The sequence below is a fragment of the Ambystoma mexicanum genome, chromosome 4p (assembly GCF_040938575.1).
Source record: "Ambystoma mexicanum isolate Mex_15411 chromosome 4p, UKY_AmexF1_1, whole genome shotgun sequence".
NCBI classification, from domain to species: Eukaryota; Metazoa; Chordata; class Amphibia; order Caudata; family Ambystomatidae; genus Ambystoma; species Ambystoma mexicanum.
The window spans coordinates 1,200,632,820-1,200,656,120 of NC_090927.1; the positions used below are offsets into that span (position 1 = coordinate 1,200,632,820).

The 23,301-nt window shown below is 46.5% G+C and overlaps 1 protein-coding gene across 1 annotated transcript in view; it reads right to left on the minus strand.

Moving 5' to 3' along the window:
- LOC138453728 (two pore calcium channel protein 1-like) overlaps positions 1 to 23,301 on the minus strand; it is a 1,160,417-nt gene that overhangs the window by 895,314 nt on the left and 241,802 nt on the right. The window contains exon 4 of the mRNA XM_069606850.1: positions 16,831 to 16,959. Coding sequence (XP_069462951.1) covers positions 16,831 to 16,959 — 129 coding nt within the window. The remainder of the gene's footprint in view (positions 1 to 16,830; positions 16,960 to 23,301) is intronic.

Consider the following 23,301-nt stretch of genomic DNA (forward strand, 5'->3'; position numbering starts at 1 on the left):
AAACAGTTCTTCAGGATTCACCCCTGTTTGTCGGCATCCCTCTGCCGGATTCACTCTGGCCACCTTTTGCAAAACCGTTCACTGTGGACATCCCTCGGTAGGGTTCACTTCTGTCAACACACTTTACATAAGGATTTTAAGCTTTTCCCCTTTTCGTTAGCATCCCTCTGCCGGGTTCACTCTTGCCAACCCTTATCAACCATTTCACAATGGGTATTTTATACTTTGTCCCTTCTCGATGCATCCCTTCGCCGGGTTCATTCTTGCCAACCTTTAAGAAACAGAACACTGTTCATGCGTTCATTTCACCAAACAGGATTCATTTCCCTTAGTTTCCAAATCAACTATCGGTCCAAGGCTTTCGAAAGTACAGAGGATTTTACAAGCCCCCTGTATGACCACTTTGACCTCTTCTCGCCTTTTCCCAAGGCTTTCTGGTTACGGTAGTTTCTACCATTGGGTAATCACCCAGAGTTTCCTGCGTGAGCACCCACGTGGTGCCGGACTCCTCTGTTGCTAATTGTCCCCCTCTCTCATCAATAGTATCTTCTTGCTTTTCAAAGTTCAAATTAGCCGTTGCCTATTTTTCGTTCAAAACAATTCGGTTTCTTATCGACACTCCCCTTGACTCACTGGCTGTGATGAACCATTTGGCTTTCTTTCTCCTTGGAGTCAAGGTTGGTACCACAGAGACAAGTGTCTCTCCCCGGCTTGGTAATCAGCAAAGGAGGGTCTCGTGTGCCGTTGGCATCTGCTGCAACACACGCTGCCTAGTGTTCACGGACTTACTATTCCTGCTGCGGAGGTTCCATGGGCCTCGGTCGGAAAGGGCAAGGTCGACTCATCTTTTCACCCTCTCAGTGTGCCCAGTCTTTCTCCTCCTCTACTACTGCCATGCTGAGTTAGCTCTCACGTCGTGCGGTCTGCCTTGCTCGTCCTGTGCTTTCATGCTCCACCTTTTATCCCTGTGGGGAATGGAAAGGGCCATCAGGTTTCTGTGATTCCGTTCAATTGCCTGACCATGCCTGACCCTTGGGTTGGGACCTTTCAGGTATACTGTTTTAGCATTAGTCCGTTGTCTTCCACGGGGTACACAAATGTTTGTGTCAAAGGGGTGTTTTGTCATGAGAAATGATATTCTTTGTCCCAGAGGAGTTGGTAAATTCAGAAAGGTGAGATAGGTAGTGTTTGTGAAGCAAACGGGAATGACAGAGATTGTTGTCATGAAATAAACAATGGGGGTTGTGGGAACAGTAGTGTTTTATCTGAGCAGGTTGGGAATGCAGGAAATAATAATCAGAGGGACAGGAAAAGGAATGACCAGGAGTATTCGGGTAGGCAACAGAAAACCAAGGATTCTGGGAATTGCGGTTTTTGAGGGTAACAGGGGTTGGGCTCCCAGTTGGTTTACCAGAGTTGTAGGGGTGGTTGGGTTTTATTAATGGAGCTTCTTCTGGTGGAAGCGAGGTAGATGTGGAATACCCAAAGAAAATCTCAAGGACTTCGTCCTCCTCTCCTTCCGTGATGTAGTACTGCGTCTCACCTGGGGCATTTCCCCGAGCTCTCCTACCCAGGTGATCCTCCCTCTCTCGTCCAGCCCCAGGGTTGGGATCTGAGTGTGCCAGCCCTCCCCTGGCCACCTGAATAGGGGGTTCCCGAGTAAGCCTCTACGGTCAGGTTTCTTGCACTACTTACAAGAGGGTAGTTGGTAAAGAAATTAGTATCAACAGTACAAGGATACTTTGTTTCAACATAAGGAGAGTGATAGGTGATAAAATGTCACTAGGGGCCTTCGGAGAAGGAATGGGGGGACTGAACCACAATGTACCTTGTGCTTATAGAAATTCTTGGTTCTCGACAGGGTGAAGTCGGTTTCAGGGTGTTTGCAGTTCCTGCAACAGAGTTGAAGACGGGAGACAGCTGTGGGTAACAGGCGGCAGGCAGTTCAGCAAGTGAGGCTGGACGGATGGCTGCAGGCTGGCCTACACAGACGGTCGTGCCAGGAATCGCTGTCTCAGTGCTGGTTGGCGGGTCTGAAGCACTGGTCAAGGTGTCTCGGACGATGTTAGCGACTGCAGCATGGCAACAGTCAGCGGTGCAGTCTGTTGCAGCTCAAGGGGCTCGACTGGCTCGAAAATGTCCTTTAAGGTGGACGATGGTTGATGGTTGTGAAAACACTCCTCCTAGCTTCTTCACTGGGCTTGTGTCGTCCTTTGAGGCAGACAGCCCAAAGCTGAGGAGAGTGTTGTGGGCACCGGCTTTGACCCGAGTTTGGTTCAGAGACTCTCTGGCACTTCCCACCTAGGAAACTTGCTTACAGAGCCTAGCAGGGCATGCTCAGTGCTGGCTGGGTATCGGTTCTGGTGTTACTGGAGGGTCCTCTGGATTCCGTATCTCCCTCTGTTCCCCGAGAGATGTTTCGGAGTGGGACCTTGTTTCCCTCTTTGGAAATCCTGGCCTTCCTTCACTGGCGGAAGCTGTAAGGCAGACTGTACCTTCAGCTAGGGTCAAAATGAGTTCTTCTTGTTACTCCTTGCAAAGTCTTCAGATGATGTGCCAAAAAGAGGGACTCCGCCTCTTTTAATGCCAAATGGGCCACATTGATTGGTGTAGGCTAAGCCTACCTTAATGAACAAATGCTGGGTTCCCACCAACAATCTACTGTATGCCCGAGGTCATAGCAAGAGTGCCTTGCAACAGAAAAGGCAAAGGGGTGAGAACATGCAAAACTAAGTCCCACCCATCTTCCTGTCTGTTGTGGATCAAAGGGTCTCTCCGGTTAATTGAGCTTTCTAGGGTTCCTGATTAAAGGAGCAGGTCTCCCTGGAAGCTGTGGCAAGAACAGACTTCTGGTCTCTGCCAAACCACATACTACTAGCACATTCTGAATGGGATCCCCCTGCAGGGATGACTACTGTAAATCCATAGTTCCAGACATCACCGGTCACTGCCCTTGGAGCTGGCTTCAGGGTGACACTGTGCATATCATAGTACTGAGAGGTGGGAGCTGGCTTCAAGGTGACACTGTGCATATCAAAGGTTGTTGGCGTTTTCCTGTTCTTTGCTTGTCCTGCGACCAGGCCCTCTATGGGCCTGTTTGAATTAACCTGGATTAATATGCAAGCCTGCCACCACCAGCTAACAAAGGAAAGGGTGGATCCGTAGAGCCTTTGTTAGTTAATTAGGCTGGCCATAGCAGGAGGAAGGGTTTTCCCTTCCCCTTCTTAGATGCCTTGATGTACTCTTTTCTGACATATTCCAACTAAATATGACAGGGGGGACGTCCCTTGTTGGCTCTGTCCACCCAGAGTACACTGGTCTATGTGTATGTCGTGTGGTGAACATAAGAAAATGTGTGCAGATTAGCCCCACACATTTTCCGGAGGTTGCTCTACCATCATTCAATTTCATTTAAAATTTCAAATAAGCCCAGGCAAGCACACACCCACTGTGTAAATGTTTGAATTCCTCACAGAGCCCACTCCACAACACCCTACCTAGGGCTAGAAGCAAGTGGGACCTAATCGGGAGAGACTACCCCTGTCAGGAACTCCCTAGAGCTGTGCACACCGTGGCCTACATGGGATCCTCTGAAATACCAGAGACTTTTAAACAACAAGACTGGGACAAAGAAACACGTGATAGATGTCATTATCACATACAGAAAGAAAATGTAATTTAAATCGAAGAATCCAATCCACTGGGACGTGTACGTTGAATAGTGTATACTCAATGAGCAACAGGGAGAGAGAAGAATGCATTTGCAGGTAAGGGAAGCCACCGAGCTGCGTAATACCTGGAGAAGGAGGAGTAGGCATGAGCCAGGAAGCCAGCAAGTTTCAAACTCACACTATACTGAACGGGGGGATGCCAGAGCCATGGCAAATCCAAAATGGCAGAAGCCCAGGAGACGGTTGTGGCAAGACCACAAAGGATCTGTGGAGGACAGCCGGTCCACAAACCATTACCGATAACACTACAAACATACAGCAGCAGGGTGTCTGGTCACTCAACAGAACACTGAGATGCTGATAGGAGAAGAGAAGACGCCAACGAAAATAAACCAATGGCGGGACAGAGCAGGAGAGAAACTCCCAGAGGAACAAGGCTCCCAAATATTGTTCTCCATCACAGTCAAAGGTAAAAGGGAGAACGGGAATAACGGGAGGCCCAGAGGGAATCACTATACCTTGCAAGCAACTCGATCCAGTGAAAGTTATGAGGCAAAGTTAAATCTGAAACAGATGAACTTAAGGTTTTGTGATATAAGAGAAAGAATGATTGAAAATCTGAATACTTAGGGAAAAGAACAGCGGATAACACTACCCTGTGCAAGAACAACATAACATAAAAGAGAGAGAAAATTATGAGCCAAAGTTCAGAGGAACTATTCAGTTGAACAATGTACTAAATCAAACAGACCAGAATAAGCTGAACTATAATTGCCCAGCAGGGAAGGCCTACCAGAGAAATATTTTTCAAGGATAGCAACCAGGAGTACAAATCCCATAAAAGATCCCCAAAACGGGTTCACAAGGAGGAGGAAAAAGCTATTAGTTCATTTCAAGAAGAACAGAGACTGATCCAAGAAATCCTGCAAGACTATTTGAGGATTGTGTATTAATAAAGAATCCTACACACAGGTACCAGAAGTACCCTCAGGAGGAGGGAGTCATTCTCCTGGCTTAAGTTATTTTTCAGAGTGTTAGCGTCAGTTAGGTTGGTTTTGGACAGAGGACTTGTTCATTTGGACATTCATGAATGACTGACAAACACCTAAATTAGTAACGTAGGCAGGGACACCCCATAGGGATGGGGAAAGATAAGCCTTACAATTTTACTTTAATAAAAGGCTGTGAAACATGTCCTCAGAGAGTCTGTGTCTTTCTTCGGACTCTCCACAGAGGGAAACACTTTGGGTAAAAAGGCCAGATGTGTACAGAGAACAGCCTTGTCCTTATACAAAAAGGTATAAGACTTTGATGCTGAAAATGCCTGTATCCCGCTCACTCTCCTTGGGGCTACCATCAGAGCAACCTTGCAGGATATGAATCTAAGATTCTAAGATGCCATGGAGTCAAATGGTTTATGGGCCAGGGCAGATAATATGACATTTTAGTCCCAAACCGGGTGTTGCCTTTTAACAGGTGGATTTCATCGTAGGAGGCCGTCCCAATGTCTCAGCATGAAAGGATTTGTAGCGGAATCCACTATATTCCGGTAGACTGCGATTGCTGTCGGATAGGTACGGCATGAGTCAACAGAGACCCATGAAGACTCGAGGTGCAATAAAAAGGATAGAACATTGTCAAGTGTACCCAGAGGGTTGATGTTTTTACTCAAATACTAGTGGCAAAATCTGACCCACTTGCTTTTATATTGATACCTTGTTGGTTGCTTCCTAGCAGCCTGGAACATTCTCATGTTCTCACAGCATAAGCCTAAATGACCCAAGGCCAGGTACTCAGGCACCAGGCTTCTAAGTTGAGTAGTTGAGGGCAGGGATAAATAATCTTGCCCTGTTGTTGGTGTAACAAGTCATGTCAATGCAGGAGGGGATAGGTGCCTGTCCTGCTGAACCCCAAAATCTCAGAGTACGAGAAGCAGGCTGACCACTCTGAGGTTATCTGTGAGTTTGGTGCTCACGGAAACCTTCAACTTGGTTAGGACAAAGGGAATCGGAGGGACAGGTGGAAATACATTTAGGAACACTATGTCCTAGGGTATGCTCAGATCGTCTCCCAATGATTTTGCTGATATCCTGCCACGTGAGGCATAAAGAGGACACTTTGAAGTGTTGCAAACTGGTCTATTACGGGGAGACCCCAAGTTGTATCGCTGAGGGATTGATCTCCCACTCAGGGCTGGAGTATTGTGATCTGCTTCTGTGTTTCTGTTCAATGCCCATATGGAGATCACCATCTGACATAGGAGCAGCGATCGTGTGCCTCCCTGCTTGTTTATGTAAAACATCAGAGTCAAACTGTCCATCTGAATTAGAACGGTCTTCCCGCAGATGTTTGGCATGAACACTCATAAGGCATGAAGCTAGCCTGTAGCTCAAGGACATGTATACGTTGCGTTTTCTCCTGGTCAAACAACAGTCTCTGGACTTTCACCCTCAGCGTGGCTCCCCAGCCCCTCTGGGAGGAGTCTGTGGTGATGCACTCTTTGGTGGAAGGCTCTTTGAAGGGGACAGTCTGCGTGAAGTTCCTCTGATCTGACCACCAAAGATCTTGGTCCAAGGAAGCTGCCACAGGAATCTGCTTGTCCATGGCTTGATTCAATGACCTCCTCAAATGTAGTTGCAGTCATCTCATTTTCAATCTGGCACGCGGAACACATAGAACACATGCTGCCACAAGGCCCAGAAGCCTCTGGAGCCTCCAAGCGGTCATTACATTTTGTTTGAAAGTGTGTTACTGTAAGGTGTATGTCTGAGATGTGCTGTGGCGAAGGGACACCAAAGTGTGGGAAGCTGCAAGGGCCTCCCGGGTCAAAGTCGCTCTCACCAGCCAATCGTCCAGGTAGGTAGATACGGGAATCCCTCTGAGACTTAGTGAGCTGGCCACAGCGTTCATACATTTGGTGAATACTCTTGGGGCTGCATTGAATTGAAAGGGTGGAGCCGGAATTGAAAGTGGCACCTGCCAACTGAAAACCTGAGGAAATGCCGGTGAGGCTCCCAGATTGGTAAACGGAGATCGACGTTCTTGAGTTCCATCGCTCAAAACCAGTCATTCCTCTGAACAGAGTCCAGTATTTGGGCTGGTGTGATAATCTTGAACCTCTCATTGGGGAGATAGAGGTTGAAACTGGAGAGTAAAACATTAGACCTCTCTCGCTGGCGGGCAGAGGGGTGAACAGGCTCAATGGCCTGCATCATGTGCAGCTTGTTTGCCGCTTTTTACAGGGGAGTAGAACACAGTTGGATTATTGGGTGAGAAACAGAGGGAGGGGAGGGTGGAATGCGGACATGGAATCCCCTGGACACTACTGATAGGACCCAGAGGTTCTGGGAAATTACCTGCCAATTCTTCAAATGGAGGGAGAGTCTGCAACTGACTGGTTTCAGGTGGACCTGCTGTTGAGCGTCATTGCTTCTTTGACTCCACAGTGAAGGATGATGAATGGCCAGAGAAGAACCCTTTGTGTGAGGTTCTTGCTTGCTTCCTCCTATGTGCGCTTGGTGAGTGATCAGGGTTTCTTGCTTTTCTCTCCCGACAGCCGGGAAACCCTCCTCAGGATCATTTTCCTAGAGTCACTTCTCGTCAAGCTGATGAAAGAACTGCTGACTTGGTTTAGTAAGGAGTGCAAATGACTTAACGGCCTGGGTGGATGTCTTACATTTATGGAGTTCCTGGTCAGTGGAGGCGTGGAAGAGGTCTTGGCCATCAAATGGGAGGTCCACGATGTGAACATGGACCTCTTACATAAACTTAGTGGAGTGCATCCAAGCTGCTCTACGCACGTCTGCTCCTATTGCCATGCCTTGACTGGCTGTGTCAATATGATGTAGTGACACCTCAAGGAGTTCTTGCACCACGATTTGAGCATGTGCCAAACCCGACTTGAAGGCCTTGACCTTGTCTGCAGGTAAAAGGGGGAGAAACTCTCCTAATTCTCTCCATGGCCTTTGATTCCCGGCTGCTAGGAGTTCATCACAGTTGGCCCTGCAAAAGTGGAGAGAGGCATTGGTATACACCTTATGGCCATATGACTCAAGGAATTCCTCCTCTTTATTGACGGCAGCTGTAGAAGAGGAGGAGGTGCCTGTCCCAGATAGTTGGAGGAAGAGGGAAGTTGAGGCCATCACTGATGAATGAGGCTGTAGATGAGAGGTCGAGCAAAGCTTTTCAGATGCTTGGGGCCAGTATCTGCCACCCTGCTTCTTATTATGTATTTATTTATAGAGCACCAAGGGGCCCAAAGGCATAAGGGCACTGTACACCCCCAGAGGGTACAAACACACAAAATCACAAACCAGGCCGACTACCCCAAATCAAAAGGGGCAGGTAGAAAAAAAGTCCACCAGAACCGTCAACTATATGAGACAAAGAAAAAAATATGTGTTTAAGGTTCCACTTGAATGTCTGCAATGATTTAATCCCTCTAAGATCAGGAGACAGGGCATTCCACACCTTGGGAGCTGCAGGGAAGAATGTACTTCTGCCTATAGTAGACAATGTCGTCCTGGGAACAATCTTTGTACCCTTTGTAGGTGTTTTTTGAAGAAAGTCTCTGCCAGATACTCCGGTTGGCACCAGACAAGCATTTATGTGTTAGGGTGAGCAAGTAGCGTGATATTCTGGCCTCCATTGGCAGCCAGTGGAGGCTTTCTCTAGCTTGGGAGACAGGGTCTCCCCTTTTCAGCTCCTTCGACCGCTCTGACCACACTATTCTGGATCACTTGTAGTTTCACAACATCTCCCTAGTTGATACCTACTAAGAGGCTACTACAGTAATCCAATTACGTACCAACAATTGCACTGGCCACAGTTTGTTTTAGACAAAAACGGGCACATCTGTGTCAGCAATTTGACACAGTACGCGGACGAAGACACCAGACTTTTTACTTGGGGCTGCATACTCACGGTCTGGTCCAGGTAAACCCCCAGTGTTTTCACCTTGGCTTGAATAGTAATCATGCCTGCAATCCTAAGTTTGGTCTTGTCGTTGTTCAGGGCCAGTCCATTCTTCAACATCCAGGACTCAGTGTAAAGACTCTATTGATGCTTCTCAGCTCCTCCTCATACACCTTGTACAAAGGGATTACACATGGAATATCATCTGCATTCGTTGAAATAATGGGATGGTGAAAATGTTGAAGAGTGATGGTGAGAGACAGGCTCCTTGAGGAATTCCGTACAAGACCTTAACTGGGGCTGCCTCTGCTGTTCCACGGTATACTCTGGCTGACCGATATTCCAAAAAGGAGTTTAACCATGTGGCCGCTGGTTTGGAAAATGCAGCCACTTTATGAAGTCTATCAGTCACCAGGACATGGTCCAAAAGGTGAAATGTTGCGGACAGATCCAACATGACTAATCAGCTGCCCCGTGTCAAAAGACTGCAAGATGTTAGACTTTAAGTCTAACAAGGCGGTTTCTCTTTCATGAGCTGGCCTAAAGCCTGATTGCCACTTGCTCAGAACATTATTCCTCCCTAAATGACCCAGAACTTGTAAATATGCCACTGTATCCAATATTTTTTAGCAGGAAAGGCATATTTGTGATAGGTTGACAGTTCACTGGCAGTTTAAAAAAAATTAAAAAAATGTTTTAGCACAGGCATAATGTTTATGTTTATTTGGCTTATATAGCGCTTTATACCAAAGCGCTGCACATTTACAACAACAGGATACATTTAATATAACAATAACGGTAACAAGAAGCAAATTACAATTTTGATTCAGTCAACAAAACAGCATGTAGAGCAATATGACAGAGGGAAGGGGGAGAGAAGTGGAGCAAAGCTAGTAGGGAGAGGAGGAGGTGGAGGCAGGAAGGGGGTGAGGGCGAGAATGGGGTGGGGGAAAAAGGGAGAGGTTTAAGTGGGGGGAAGAGGGGAAGGGAGGGAGAAAGAGGGGAAGGGAGGGAGAGTGGGAGAGGGAGGGGCATCAGGCGGGGAATGGAGAAGGGGGGATTTAAGGGATGTGCGGAAAGGGGAAAAGGTAGGAATAGAGCAGATAAAGAGAGGTAAGGAGTTTCAGTGGAGGGGGGCCAGGAGTTAGGAGCGGAAACGAGAGGAGGCACAAGGGGAGGAAGTGGTCAGTGGAACAGAGGGAGCGAGAGGGGGTGTAGAAAGAGAGAAGGGAAGAGAGATAAGGGGGAGCGAGATCGTGGAGAGATTTAAAGACTAAGCAGAGAAGCACTCTTGATACACGCCTGGAAAGATAGGTTGTTTAATTTAGCTATGGTGGTCATCAGTAGGGGGAGGCATGCCTTCAACGTAATCGCAGGGCAAAGAACACCCGCACAGCTAGTAGGCTTGCATTTCCTGATGATATCTGCCACCTCGACCTCTGTAACAGGTCTAAAACTAAACTCTGTCTGGCCTTCCCCCTGGTAGGCCGCTGCCGTCTTGGCCAGAACTGCATCTATACAATCTCCCTCATTCAGCAAGCTATTTTTAATAGGGGTACTCTCTTTAATCCTGTAGTTTCTTAAACAGGGCCTCTTGGATCAAGGCACACCAGGCACTGTCTCTCAAAACCCCTCCGTTTTTTTAAGGCATGGGTTCTCTAGCTCCTTAAAAATTAGTGATTCTGGGCTTAAACATGGAATTTTTGGCATCAATCCTTGCCATTTTGTATATTTTGGCAGCTCTTCAATATGTGTCCTTATCTCCTGGTGCTTTCGATTTAGACCAGGTATCAAAGCATTGCCTTTTATTTACTTTTAGTCTCTAGAGTTCTGGCGAGTACCATGCATTTACTTTTTTCTTAGGCACAAGTCTCATCTTAAGTGGAGCAATTGTATTAACAGCTTTAGATACAACTTCCTGCTACATGAGGCCACATCATTGACAGAGTTGGCATTCATTACCTTCAGTGTCACGGGTGCTAAGAGGTTTCGGTGGCCTCTGGGGACAACTTCACACACTTCTTGATGTTTTCAATGTTCTGATGATTTATTTTTCCCTACTTGGACACTTAGACAGAACTACTGCAAAAGTAACAAAGTTGTGGCGTAACCAAATCGAATATGTTTCCTCCAATATGTGTTGCTTCAAATATCTGCTGCTGCGTAAAGCCCAATTCCTTTAATGATTAATCATCCCTCGCAGCAACCTGATCTGACGCATCACTTAACCACATATTAAAATTACCCATAAGAATGAGCTTATAAGTCACTTTAAAAAAGGGGAAATCACACATTTATCAGTTGATCTGAAAAGTCTGGCATAGGTGTGGGTGGTCTGTAAAGTAAAATTAGGTTCAACATGGTATTTGCATCAACAAGAACTTTAATGTGCAAAATGTTGCAGCCCTAAAGTCCCACAATTTCTACTTCCCAGACCTGTACGTCTAATGTTTTATTATTCTTTATTTGTATATAGTTCAGAAGAACCACCTTTACAATCACAAATATTAAAATACTTGGTTATACTTCTACCAGACATACAAGTAGGCACACACATTAAAACACATAGCATTCAAAATATCAATGTAATAAAAAGGAGAATTACAAAACGCATACACCTAGTGGTACGAGGGTAGATCGTACAGGTACCAGTACCATACAATACAAAGAAACTTAATTTCATCATTTGGCTATAACCCCAGGCCAGCTTCACCTGGGGGGGGGGGGGGGGGGCGATACAGTAGAAAGCCAACCCACCCTGCAGCCACCCCAGCAGGCCCCAGTTTAAGGCCCCTAAAAGGAAACCTCTCTAAGGTAGAGACAATTTTGCCTCTCTACCATCATAACACCAGTAAAACCAACAAGTTCACTATTACGTGGCCTCCTACAATAAATACATATGAAAACAGGTGTGAGGCAACCGATTGGGGGCCCGGGGTGGATTATTCACTCATAACATGGTCGTGCACGTGAGCAGCCCCAGGCAACGCCTCGAGGTACAACACTAATCATATCAGCTTATGGGTCTTCAACAAACCTTACGTTATTTACTTCAGCAAGGCCCCAAATAAGAAACAACGCAATGTTAAACCTTTCAGATTCAGAGTTTACACAATTCCAAAAACCGTTTTTTATTGTATCATATACACTGGGTAAGGACATGGGAAGCTGTTTTTAATACCAGGATTATATTACAAATCCGACCTGTCCTGTTTGCTTCAGGAACCTTGGTTCTAGCACCCAGAAAAATTGATAAAGGCAGTAGGTTTGAGTGCAATTTCAATCGGAATGCTTGCATTGCCGGACAGGGGCATTGCCTCAAGTATCGTTGAGTTTACAAATAGGAGTGTGTAACATTAGCTACATACTTATAGTTAGTGACAATTGGTTCAAAATGGGTGTCTTCGTACCTCTGTTAAAATCAGGCACCAACCTGTCCACCCTATCAGGCACCAACCTATTAGCTGTATGAATTTGACGTGCCTGGATGGGACAGCTTCTTGGGTTCCTGCAAAGCAAGGTTTATGGGGACAGACGAATAAAGGGAAGGGGTGAGAAGCACTACAATATTCAGATTGTAACCTACACTATTTGTAATGTAACTATTCACGGTGTAAGAAAACAGTGTACCCACACACATGGTCAACTAATGCAACTGACCAAAATGACTTGAGTGTCGACTGACAGTGATGACTGTACACTTATTACCACCAGTGCTGTTTATGGTATAGAAAACGTGGAAAAAATGCCTCAAGATCACTACTATATTCAAACATTCTATTATTTATTGCTATCTTTGTGGTGGTTGAAAATGTTTTATTGTATGTACAGGCAGATGACCAAGGGAAATGCATTTCGGACGTGGTAGTCTTTCCTTAGGGCAAGATCTGCACAATGTGACAGAAAGAAAAGAGAAAAGAAAACAGAGATAAATATGCCGTAATAACGTCCGTCATAAAACATAAAAGCTCTTTCAAGCGGATTAGAGTATGTTACCTGGCCTGTACTGGTAGGAGGAGCAAATCCCCCAAAGCAATGTTGATGCCTAAAATAATCTGTAAAGAATAAGAAAAGAAGAAAGAAAAGGGGTAGAAAAACAAAGTGTAAATAAATCGAGTTGTAGTCAACAGTCACTGTGTTGGGCTGGGAAAAAGTATGTGTAAACTGGGCGTAAAAACAATACAAATTATCAAGAGATTCATGCTAAGCAACTCAGGGTGATGAGCACAGCTGTAACCTTACCCAGTGTGTATGTAGCACTGTGCCTCCCTTCGGAAGCACTGCCGCAGTGGTGGGTATATTAACGTGTAACCAAGGCGTCATGAAAAAAATGCGTAAAAAGGCACCGCGTCATAATGATGTGATGACGTTGTTCCAGTTATGGGATGACGAAGGTGGTAGCAGAGAAAGTGTAGTGAAAACAGGGGCATCATCCTGAGCTGTTTAGCATGAATCTGTTGACCCTTTGTACATTTTTCCGCCCAGTTCTCACACAGATTTTTTTCAGCCCAACACTTTGACTGTTCAAATTTATATATATGAAATGTGATTTATGAATGATTTTCAATTGTTTTGATTTGTTGATTGCAAAAGTAGGGGAAAGCTAAATTGAAGTGAATTGTTATAGTTTTTTGAAAGCTACTGTATGTGATTTTATGTTGTCTGGTTTGTGAAAAGTCGATAATTTGGCTGAAATACAATAACACATCTTTAAAAAAAAGACTGTTGTCAATGTAATCAGCATGTTAGAGTCCTGACATTTTTTTGCAGGTACAAATACAAACTTTGATCTCTTTACATCTCTCTACACCATGTGTATATGTGAAAGGATGAGTGGGACAATGGTTGCCTGAACAGAAGATGTGCTTTATTGCTGAGTTGTTAAAGAACTTATATCAACAACAACAAAAAAGATGAGCGTTTCTTGGGTGCAGTATAACTCTATGATTTGGCTTCAGTAAAATTGGTTAATTGGTTACCCTGGTTCTCAGGCTCTCCAACCTTGACTCTAAAATTCCCTCTGTCCTCATCCTACTTGATCTCTCCTCTGCCTTCCACACGGTCATCCATACCATCTTGCTCAACCGTCTCTGTGACAACCTGGGTATCACTGATTAGCCTCTGGCCTGGCTGACCTCTTTTCTTTCTGCACGACCTTCCCAGGTACAACTAGGATCCTTCCTTTCCTCTACCTCTCTCTCTACCTGTGGTGTTCCCCAGGGGTCTAACCTCTCACCCTGGCTTTTCAACCAATACCCGGCTACTCTCGCCTACTGCATTTCCATTTTCTGCTCAAACTTCCAGTGCTATGCTGATGACACCCAACTCATTTTCAAGCTTCCCTCTGACTCCTCCTCTCCCTCCCTCATCTCTGATTGCGTAATAGCCATTCAAAATTGCTGTGCCACCAACGACCTTTGTCTAAATGCCAACAAGACTGAGATCCTTCTCATTGGTACACCTTCACAATCTTTTCCCCTCACTCTCTGGCCAGCCTCCCTTGGGCCCCCTCCTACCCCTACCTGCGAGGCCAAGAATCTAGGGGTCATCTTTGACTCCACACTTTCCTTCTCTGCACACATCTCCGACGTCTCCAAAAAGTCAAACTTCCTACTGCACCTCCTTAGAGGTACTCTGCCTTTCCTCTCCTTCCCCCAGAACCGCACTGTCTCCCAAGCTCTGGTTCTCTTGATGTTGGACTATTGTAACAGCTTCTTTCTAAATCTACCTGCCTCCACTCTCTGCCTTTTACAACTAATCCAGAACAGGAATGCGAGACATGTCCTCGGCCTCAAGCACTGGGATCGTATATTTCCAGCTCTGAAATCCGTTCATTGGCTCCCAGTGGATGCAAGGATTACATTTAAAACCCTCTATATTGTCAACGAGGCTTTCTGGGGCCTGGGTCCAAAATACCTTCAACCATCCCTCCGTAAATACCTCCCCTCTTGAGCCCTTTGCTCCTCTACTTCTAACTCCCTCAGGGTCAGTCATTATTCAAAGCGACAAGCTGGGGGTAGATCTCCGTCTTTGGCAGGGGCCTCCCTTTGGAACAGCCTCCCTGCCACCTTGAAACTTGAGGAGAACCATCTTGGTTCTGGAAGCAGCTCAAGACCTTCCTCTTTGCCTCTGCCTTTGCCCCTCCTCTCCCCTGCTGATCCGTTTTTCTCTCTTGGCATCATGCTTATGGCCACCCTTTGTCATTCGGGCCTAGGTACCTGTTCATCCTCCTGCACGGCCTCCTGAGTCATCCCTTGCACTGGATCTGGATCTGTACCCATACAATTCCACCACTTTTCTTCTGCACTTATTCAGATACACCCTATCTGACAAATTACGCACTTGCTTCTACCTGTATTTATTTTATTTATTTATTGCATTTATTTATTTACTGCACTTATTATTTATTCTGTTCTCTCCTTTGTGCCGCACTTTCCCCTCCTCCTCCTTTCTCGCACTTTCCCCCTTTTCTTTGCACTTGCACGTTCTTAATGTCACTGGGCCTAGTAAGATTGTTGTTGTTTCTCTCCCTTGTTCCCCTCCCTTTGCTTGGTCGCGCTCTGAAACACTCGTGTATTGAGGACGATATAAATAAAATCATATCATATCAGGGTTCGAAAATAATGGTGTGGATGACAGAACTGTGGATCAGTCTTCATACACGCAGCGATAATCCTTCAATACCTCTTGCTCCGAGAGCTGTCTCTCCTGTGAAGTGAAGAGAAAAATGTCCTTAGTCCTTTGTCGCTTTTTGGTTTATATAGGGGTTGGTATGTTTGTGGCCAATCAGGGTCCTGGTGATGGTCTCGACTATAAAATCCCTCTCAGGACCAAGAAGAATACAAAACCCATGACTACATACTCAACCCGAGAAAATGGAGTAATGAGGCTCAAGCCTCGCTATCCAAAAATCACTGCTGATGGATAAAAATCTATCAGCAAGAAGAAGAACAAGCGCGGGAATTGGTGTACCATAATACCTTGTTGCCTGCGAATGCCGGTCCAGACCAATCCCCTGCATCAGTGGCAAAGCGTTCCGTGCAGCAGTTCATGCGGCGCTCTTGACAGGTAATCTGTGCTAATTTGTGGGAGGTTACACGTGGCAGCAGGGGTACGGCCGGCAGTTCCGCGGACCCACTGCCATCTTCCTCTCTGACCATGTTGGTAGGTTCTGTGTCAGGAGACATTCCATGGTCTCTGTGAGGTACTCTGTGTCCCGTCTGTTGATCCCACATAGCCGTAGTGCTTTCTGCGTACGCCTGCTTCCCTACCGACCAGGCCCCCATATCGCTTTCACTGACAGAGTATTCAGAATCATGCTGATCAAAGTGGCAAGCGCCGGGGTCTTCATACCCTGAGCTGTCCTGTGCACACTCACAGTATAACTCTGCTTCCCCGATTCCTCACAGATTATTCTACACATCAAAATTGCACGGGTGGATTTGCTTCTCCTAACAGTGCAGGCCATGTATCGTGCTCCAATTCATTTGAGAGAGCTTTTATGTCAGATGTTATGAATTCAGCATATTATTCCCTTTATGTCTTTTTCTCTCTTTTTTCTATCACATTATGCAGTTGTAGCCGAGGAAGGACCATCACGGTTCAAAATACACTGGCCTTTAGTCATCTGACTGTACTTACAATAAATAATTTTCAACCACCACAAAGATAGCAACATAAACGACCATGTTTCAATGAACTCTTGATTTTGATGGATTTGTTTTCTATGTAGCCTATACCATAAACAGCACTGCTGGTAATGAGTGTGCAAACATCACTGTGGATCTGCACCCCAGTCCTTATGGGGACAGGCCCAGCCTGCTAAGCTCATAAAGCCTGTCTCACAGCAACCATACTTAGGCTATCCTGCCAAGGTTGGAACAGGATACTACCATTGCTCTCAAAATGTGGAACACTGTCTATCAAATTCTTAAATGCCTTCCAAATCTAAATATTTGGTCACAAAGGCATACAGTGGAAGAACCTGGATATCATAAGAAAAGATTACTTAAAAGTTGGAATCCACAAATCCTGAACTATATGGATTTTCTTGAGACAAAGATGTGCAGGGTATTGGTGCTAGGGTCACACGAAATAAACAGTTAGGTTACACTCTGCAGACAGGCTATAACATATGTGTAAATGCTACTGAAATCTCTACACATAATCATATTCCTGCACTTGTTTAACAAAGAAAGGCAACTTTGAACAAACAAGGAAAGAAAACACTGTAGCACAAACTTACCATGATGGCAACCATGACGCATATATTCTTTGTATCCTTCCAAAATATATTGCGAGGAATCACATTTGCAAAATGTACTAGACGGCCAAAGAAAGCCAAAAGGCACAGCACCTCCACCAATGATGTGGCCTAATAAAGGGCAAAAAGGAATAAACATATGTTGCATGACTCAACATTATATATAACACTATTTTAAAACAAGATTGTCACAGATGTTTTTTATGATAACAAAAATAAGTCATAAATCTGAATGCAAGTTTTTCAAATAGTTATTTGTAATCAAATTACTTTTTGTTTGCATTATCACTGAGATTAAAATCCTTGACCATCAGTGCAAGGAGAGAAGGCTTCATAAAAGGAGTATATGATTGCTGCGTGCAAAAGCCACTTTGCACTGCATGCAAGGGTTCCAACTGTTACAACTATTACTCTGTATTCTGGTGCAGAAACTACTGTCATTAACCTGTGATCTAGTGGCACTTATGGATGAGAAGTCACAGTCAACTGTTAGGATGGGAGTGACAGGGTTTCACGATATAATGTAACATGTTATAACATTGAATAGGAGTCAATCCACATAGTAATGGTATTAAATAAAACCTTAGCTTTTGTAAAGGTACGGGACGCACAGGTTAAAGTAAAGTAGGCTTTGCGTAAAAAGAGTATTTGAAGAGGTCTGAGTCTCAACCCTACCCATTAGGGTCACAATCAATGTTTTAGATCTAATGAACCCTTCATTTACCAGATAGTAGTACCCCTGGCCAATACTGGGACTCGTGTTCTCTCAACCAGGAGTTAGTCTCTCAATGCAATCAGGGCAGGAAGAATACGTGGCCAGGAAGAAGTAGAGTTCAACACTGAGTAAAAGGCAAGGCTGAAATTGGGCCCATAATGAAAGGTGTCAGAAACTGAAGGCCAAGAGAATTTTCAATTGTGAGCCATGATACAATGAGAGGTACAGGAGGATAATTGGTAAATTGTAGGAAATGTCAAGGTACAGGTTGGCCCTACAATGTATACACGCACATTACTGGGAGAAGGAACTTGGTACAACTTGAAATCCTGGAGACATCTTCTGGAACCCGGGAGAAAGCAGGAAGACAGAAGAGTCAAGGCTACAAGTCACCCCTAAGAAGAGCCTGCCCAGAAGGCATGATTTTGGAGTTCTTGTTTTGATAGCTATGGAAAGGACTCTGAAGAAAAGTTTATTTTTATTTGTGTTGGCCAGATCATCATTTTTAAAGACTAGGGAACTGAGACTTTGTTTTGACCAGTGTAACAAAGTAGTGCCCTGTCTGACAGAGGCGGTGGATCATGGGGTCACCAAAGGGGTACTTTGTCACAAGATAACAGTAGTTATTCTTGCCTCTGTAAGAAAAATGGAATGTGGCATTCCAGCGGAGTCGGCAGCACTGCTATGCTTGAGTCCCCTTGAATAGGTGCTGAAGATGGTCCAGAATAATTCAACCCTAGAGTGGGAACTGAGCTGGACCAAGATAACCCCAAGACAGTCAACCAACATCTTAAAGAACAAGAGAGAGTTGAGAACCCCAATATGATACATGTGGTTCTCAAAACTGCGATCCAAACCTATCCAGGCACCCAGAGAACTAGTATTACTAAATTCACTATTAAAAGCACCATACCTGATCCACATTCCACCAGATGGAGGCTGAAAGGAGCGGCCACCTCCCTATAAAACCTCAAGGGCTCAAAGAGTTGGTGGCGGTAGGAGGAGCACCTTCGGTGATGGCTGGAGAGGGGAGAAGAAGTAGTTAGGGGAGAAGAAGAAGTTAGGAGAGGAGTTGAAGGCAGTAGACTGGAGCAGAGCCCCTAGAGCATGAGAAGAGCATGAGGCTGGAGAAGAGACCCAAAAGTTAGGGTAAAGATAGCCCCTCAAAGTGGGGGAATCCAGAGACCCGGTAGGCTGAAAGGAGCAAGACCGAGAAAGCTTGGGAGGAAAAGGTCAGAGGGTGGGAGGAGACTCACCCAGAGGACCAGGAGGAGGAAGTCCCAGGGCAGGCAAGGAAAGAAAGTACCCAAAGGGGTGAAGGAGAAAGTGATAAAGAATTTGGAAAGCCTGGGTTGCTTTAGGGGAGATGATGGCAGCATCTCAAGACATGAAGAAGGTGGGACGGAGAATAGACCGGCATTGCAAGAATTTACTGGTGGGACATGGGCAAAGAAAGAACAGGATATAGAGCAAAGTGAAGCAGAGTGAATAGATTAAGTATTGAACAGGCGGAGGAATGCAGAAACTTCTGGAAGCTGAAAAAGGATTTGCCAGAAACAAGTGTGGGGGGAAAACTTGGGTAACCACCAGGAAGAAGGAAGTAGTGAGTTGGAAACACAGACCAATGAAGGGCTAGTGGAGGAGATAGGATAGGGAGCTGTAGAGGGGAATTTTGGTGAAGAGAAGGTAGTAGACCAGAAGCCAAAAATGGCTAACCCTACAAATGGTAGCCAACCAAAATAAACGCTTTGTGGGAGCAAAACTTGAGGCGAGACAGCAGGAAGAGGGAATGAATGGAGCAGGTGGCTAAAGGAACAGAACTCTGACAGAGAGGAAGAAAGTGGCGAGTCCGCCCCCTGTCTCAAGTAGCGACCCCTGTCATCCTCTGGCTCCATTCCATCTTTGAGGGCCCCCTCTCATGACCCCACTTGTAGAATGCACCTAGAGTCTCCAAATGCAGAACTAAGCACCAAAGCAAAATGACAGCCAGAACTGTGGGAAACAGGGTGTGGAAACTCAAACCCAGCAGTGAGAACTCAAGAGAAGAGATCCCAAGAACTGTGGAAAAATAGAGCGTTTGAACCTCTTAAAACCGAGTACTGTGGGTTCAAACGTATTGTATGGATTTGCCATGGGAGATCCAGCTCCTGGACCTATGGAGCACTGGCAAAATTGTTGACACAGTTTACTTGTATGAGAGACAAACAAGTTACGCTCTTACCTGCTAACGTTCTTTCGATGGGATGGTCCGATGACGTATTCCATATCTATGACAGTAATCACCACAGCTGTGCTGCTTCGGAAAATCTTTCTGCGTCCTGCGTTGATGACGCCGATACGCTGTCCTCTAGGGCCTCCGTCGAGCCGATGTCACCGGATGTTATAAGTAGGACGCACGACGCCCGTAGCCTCAGTTGTAGTTTTTTCCCAGAACGTGTGGCAACAATCTTCTGCCAGTAGGACCACAGAAAGCCTTGCGGAAACGTAAGCTGCAATCGCATAAGAAATTCTGTAGCGGGGCAGGCAGGTAGGGAGCGATATGGAATACGTCGTCAGACCATCCCATCAGGTAAGAGAGTAACTTGTTCTTCGAGGGGATTGGGTCCTCCGACGTATTCCATATCTATGACAGACTCCCAAAGCAGTACCAACGTAAGGAGGTGGGAAAAGAATTTAGAATATACAAATTTAGAATGCCCAATCAAATTACAGAGTAAAGGACCGCCTTGCCAAAGGCCAGATCCTGCCCATGGATAGAATCTAGGGAGTAGTGATGTACAAAAGTATGGACCGAAGCCCAAGTGGCTGCTTCACAGATGTTACGAATAGGAACACCCCGCTGCAGGGCAGTAGAGGCAGCCATACACCTAGTCGAATGGGCCCGTAAGCATACTGGAGGGTCCTTACCCGCCAGATGGTAACATTCAGAAATTGCCAAGATAATCCATCTAGACAAAGTCTGCTTAGTCATAGCTTGTCCCAAACGCCTTCCAGCGTAACCAATAAAGAGCTGATCGTACACTCTGACCCGGGACATGCATTAAATGTAGAAACTTAAAGCTCTCCTCGGATCTAACCTATGGAGCCTCTCCTCGTCCTTACCAGGATGCGGAGGAGGATAAAATGCCGGAAGAACAACCTTCTCGCTTAAATGAAATTCCGGCACCACCTTCAGAAGAAAGGAAAGACGAACTCTAAGGACAACCCTGTCCTTACAAAACACACTGAAGGGTGGCTTTACTGAAAGTGCCTGTAACTCACTCACTCTGCGAGCGGAAGTGACCGCCACTAAAAATACAGTTTTAAGGGTCAACAGTCTCACAGGACAAGAATGTAAAGGCTCAAATGGAGCACCCATTAGAAACTTGAGAACAAGGTTCAAATCCCAATCGGGCACCTGGAAAGGTGACGGAGGGAACACATTAGAGAGCCTTTTTAGAAACTGAGAAATTAAAGGAATTTTAAAATAAGAACACTCCTCAGACGAGCGCTTAAATATGGACAGCGCCGCCAGGTAACCTTTAATGGTACCCACTTGCAAGCCCCTGTGGTCTAAAGAAAGCAAAAAAGACAGAACTACAGGAATGTCACATGAAAAAGGATCCCCATTCTGAACCCTACACCAGTCGCAGACCTTTATCCAACAGCAACGGTACAGGGACTTTGTTGCCGGCCATCTGGCCGATAGCAACACCTCCATCACGTCTTCAGGGAGGTCCCAATCCTTATAGCTCAACCTTTCAGAAGCCAAGCGTGAAGGTTGAGGGATCTGATCTCTGGATGGAGAACCTGAGCCCCTTCCCGTGAGAGCAGATCGTCTCGGTAGGGAAGACGAAGTGGAGGGCAGATGGATAAGTCGAGAAGGTCCGGGTACCACGTCCTCTGGGCCCATGCCGGAGCAATTAGGATCATCCGGGAACCGAACCTCCGTAACCTCCGCAGCACTTGCAGGATGACAGGGACAGGAGGAAACGCGTACAGCAGTGGGAAGGACCACTCCACCACGAACGTGTCTCCTAAGGCTCCTTTTGGAGGAAATTCCCGCGAGCAGAACCTTTCGCACTTCCGGTTGACACTGGAGGCAAAGAGATCCACTTGAGGGGTCCCTCAAAGGGCGAAGATCTCCAGGAGAATCTCCTGAGCCAACTCCCACTCGTGAGAGATCACGCTCTGCCTGCTCAGAGCATCCGCCGTCTCGTTTTTGTCTCCGGCCAGATGAACTGCCGAGATCCAAATTTCCTGCTGGATTGCCCTGAACCAGAGCTGCATCGTCTCCCTGCACAGAGGAAGTGACCCTGCCCCCCTTTTTGTTGAGGTAGTGCATGGCCACCATATTGTCCGTCAGAATCAGGACATTCTTCCCGCACAGTCGGCAGAAAAGCCTTCAGGGCAAGCCTGACAGCCCTCAGCTCCAACAGATTGATATGGAGTCTGGACTCTGACGGAGACCAACGACCACTGTCAGCTCTTTGGCATGAGCTCCCAATCCCGTGAGGGACACGTCCGTCATGATTGTCACCTCCGACCAGGGCAGCCAAAATGGAGCCCCCCACATCAAGTTGCCTTCGACGGCCCACCACAGAAGGTCCTGGGTGACCGAGGGCGGCACCTGAACGGGGTCCGACATCCTGCCGGAGGACTGTGACCACTGGAGCTGGAGAGCCCATTGCAGAGATCTCATCCGCAACCTGGCGTCTGCCATCAGAAGAATGCAGGATGCCATGAGGCCGAGCAACCTCAAGAACTCGAACGCTGGGAGTCTGGGCATGTTGAAACTTGTGCACCATCTGCTGAATGTGGTGAGTCCTCACCTGGGGAGGAAAAAACAGCCCCAGCGACGTGTCGAGCACTGCTCCGATGTACTGGAGCCACTGAGTTGCCGTCAAGTGGGACTTCTGTAAGTTGAGGGAGAAGCCCAGCTTGTGAAGGGAGTAGCAGGTGACGGACAGATGATCCAGGACTTGCTCGGGAGAGCACGCCCTGATCAACCAATCGTCCAGGTAGTGGTAGACGTGAATCCCCCTTTTCCTGAGATACACTGCCACCACCACCATGAGCTTGGTGAAAACCCTCGGGGCGGAGGTCAATCAAACGGCAGGACCCGAAACTAAAAGTGCGAGTCGCCAACCGCGAAACTCCAGTACTTCTTGTGCTTGGGATGGATCGGCACATGAAAATAAGCGTCCTTGAGGTCTAGAGACACCAACCAGTCCTGACGTTGTAGGGCCTGGAGGACTTGAGAAAGAGGAACCATCTTGAACTTGTCCTTCCTGAGGAGCATGTTCAAACCGCGCAAGTCCATGATGGGTCTCAGTCCCCCGTCTTTCTTTGAAATCAAAAAATAAGGTGAATACCATCCCTTGTTCCTATCCGCTACAGGCACCAGTTCTATGGCGTCTTTCTCCAGCAGGGATTTGATTTCCTGCGCAAGGAGCAGATCCGGACTCTTCAAATAGAGATTCCCTGGTGATTGTCGTGAGGCCTCTGCCGGAAAGGAAGACAGTCGCCATGGGCTATGATCTCCAGAACCCACACATCTGAAGTAATGGCACGCCACTCTACAAGATGCTGCGCCAGCCTTCCCCCAACTGGTGAAGCATGGGCCTCATGACTGAGCTGAAGCGGCTGTGGCAGTGCCTGAGGGCAAAGAGGCAACTGCTCGCGCAGCCTTGGCACCTCGAGTACCTTGTTTTCCACCTCTGGCACTCCTACGGTTGCCCCTTTGACTAGCAGCTCCT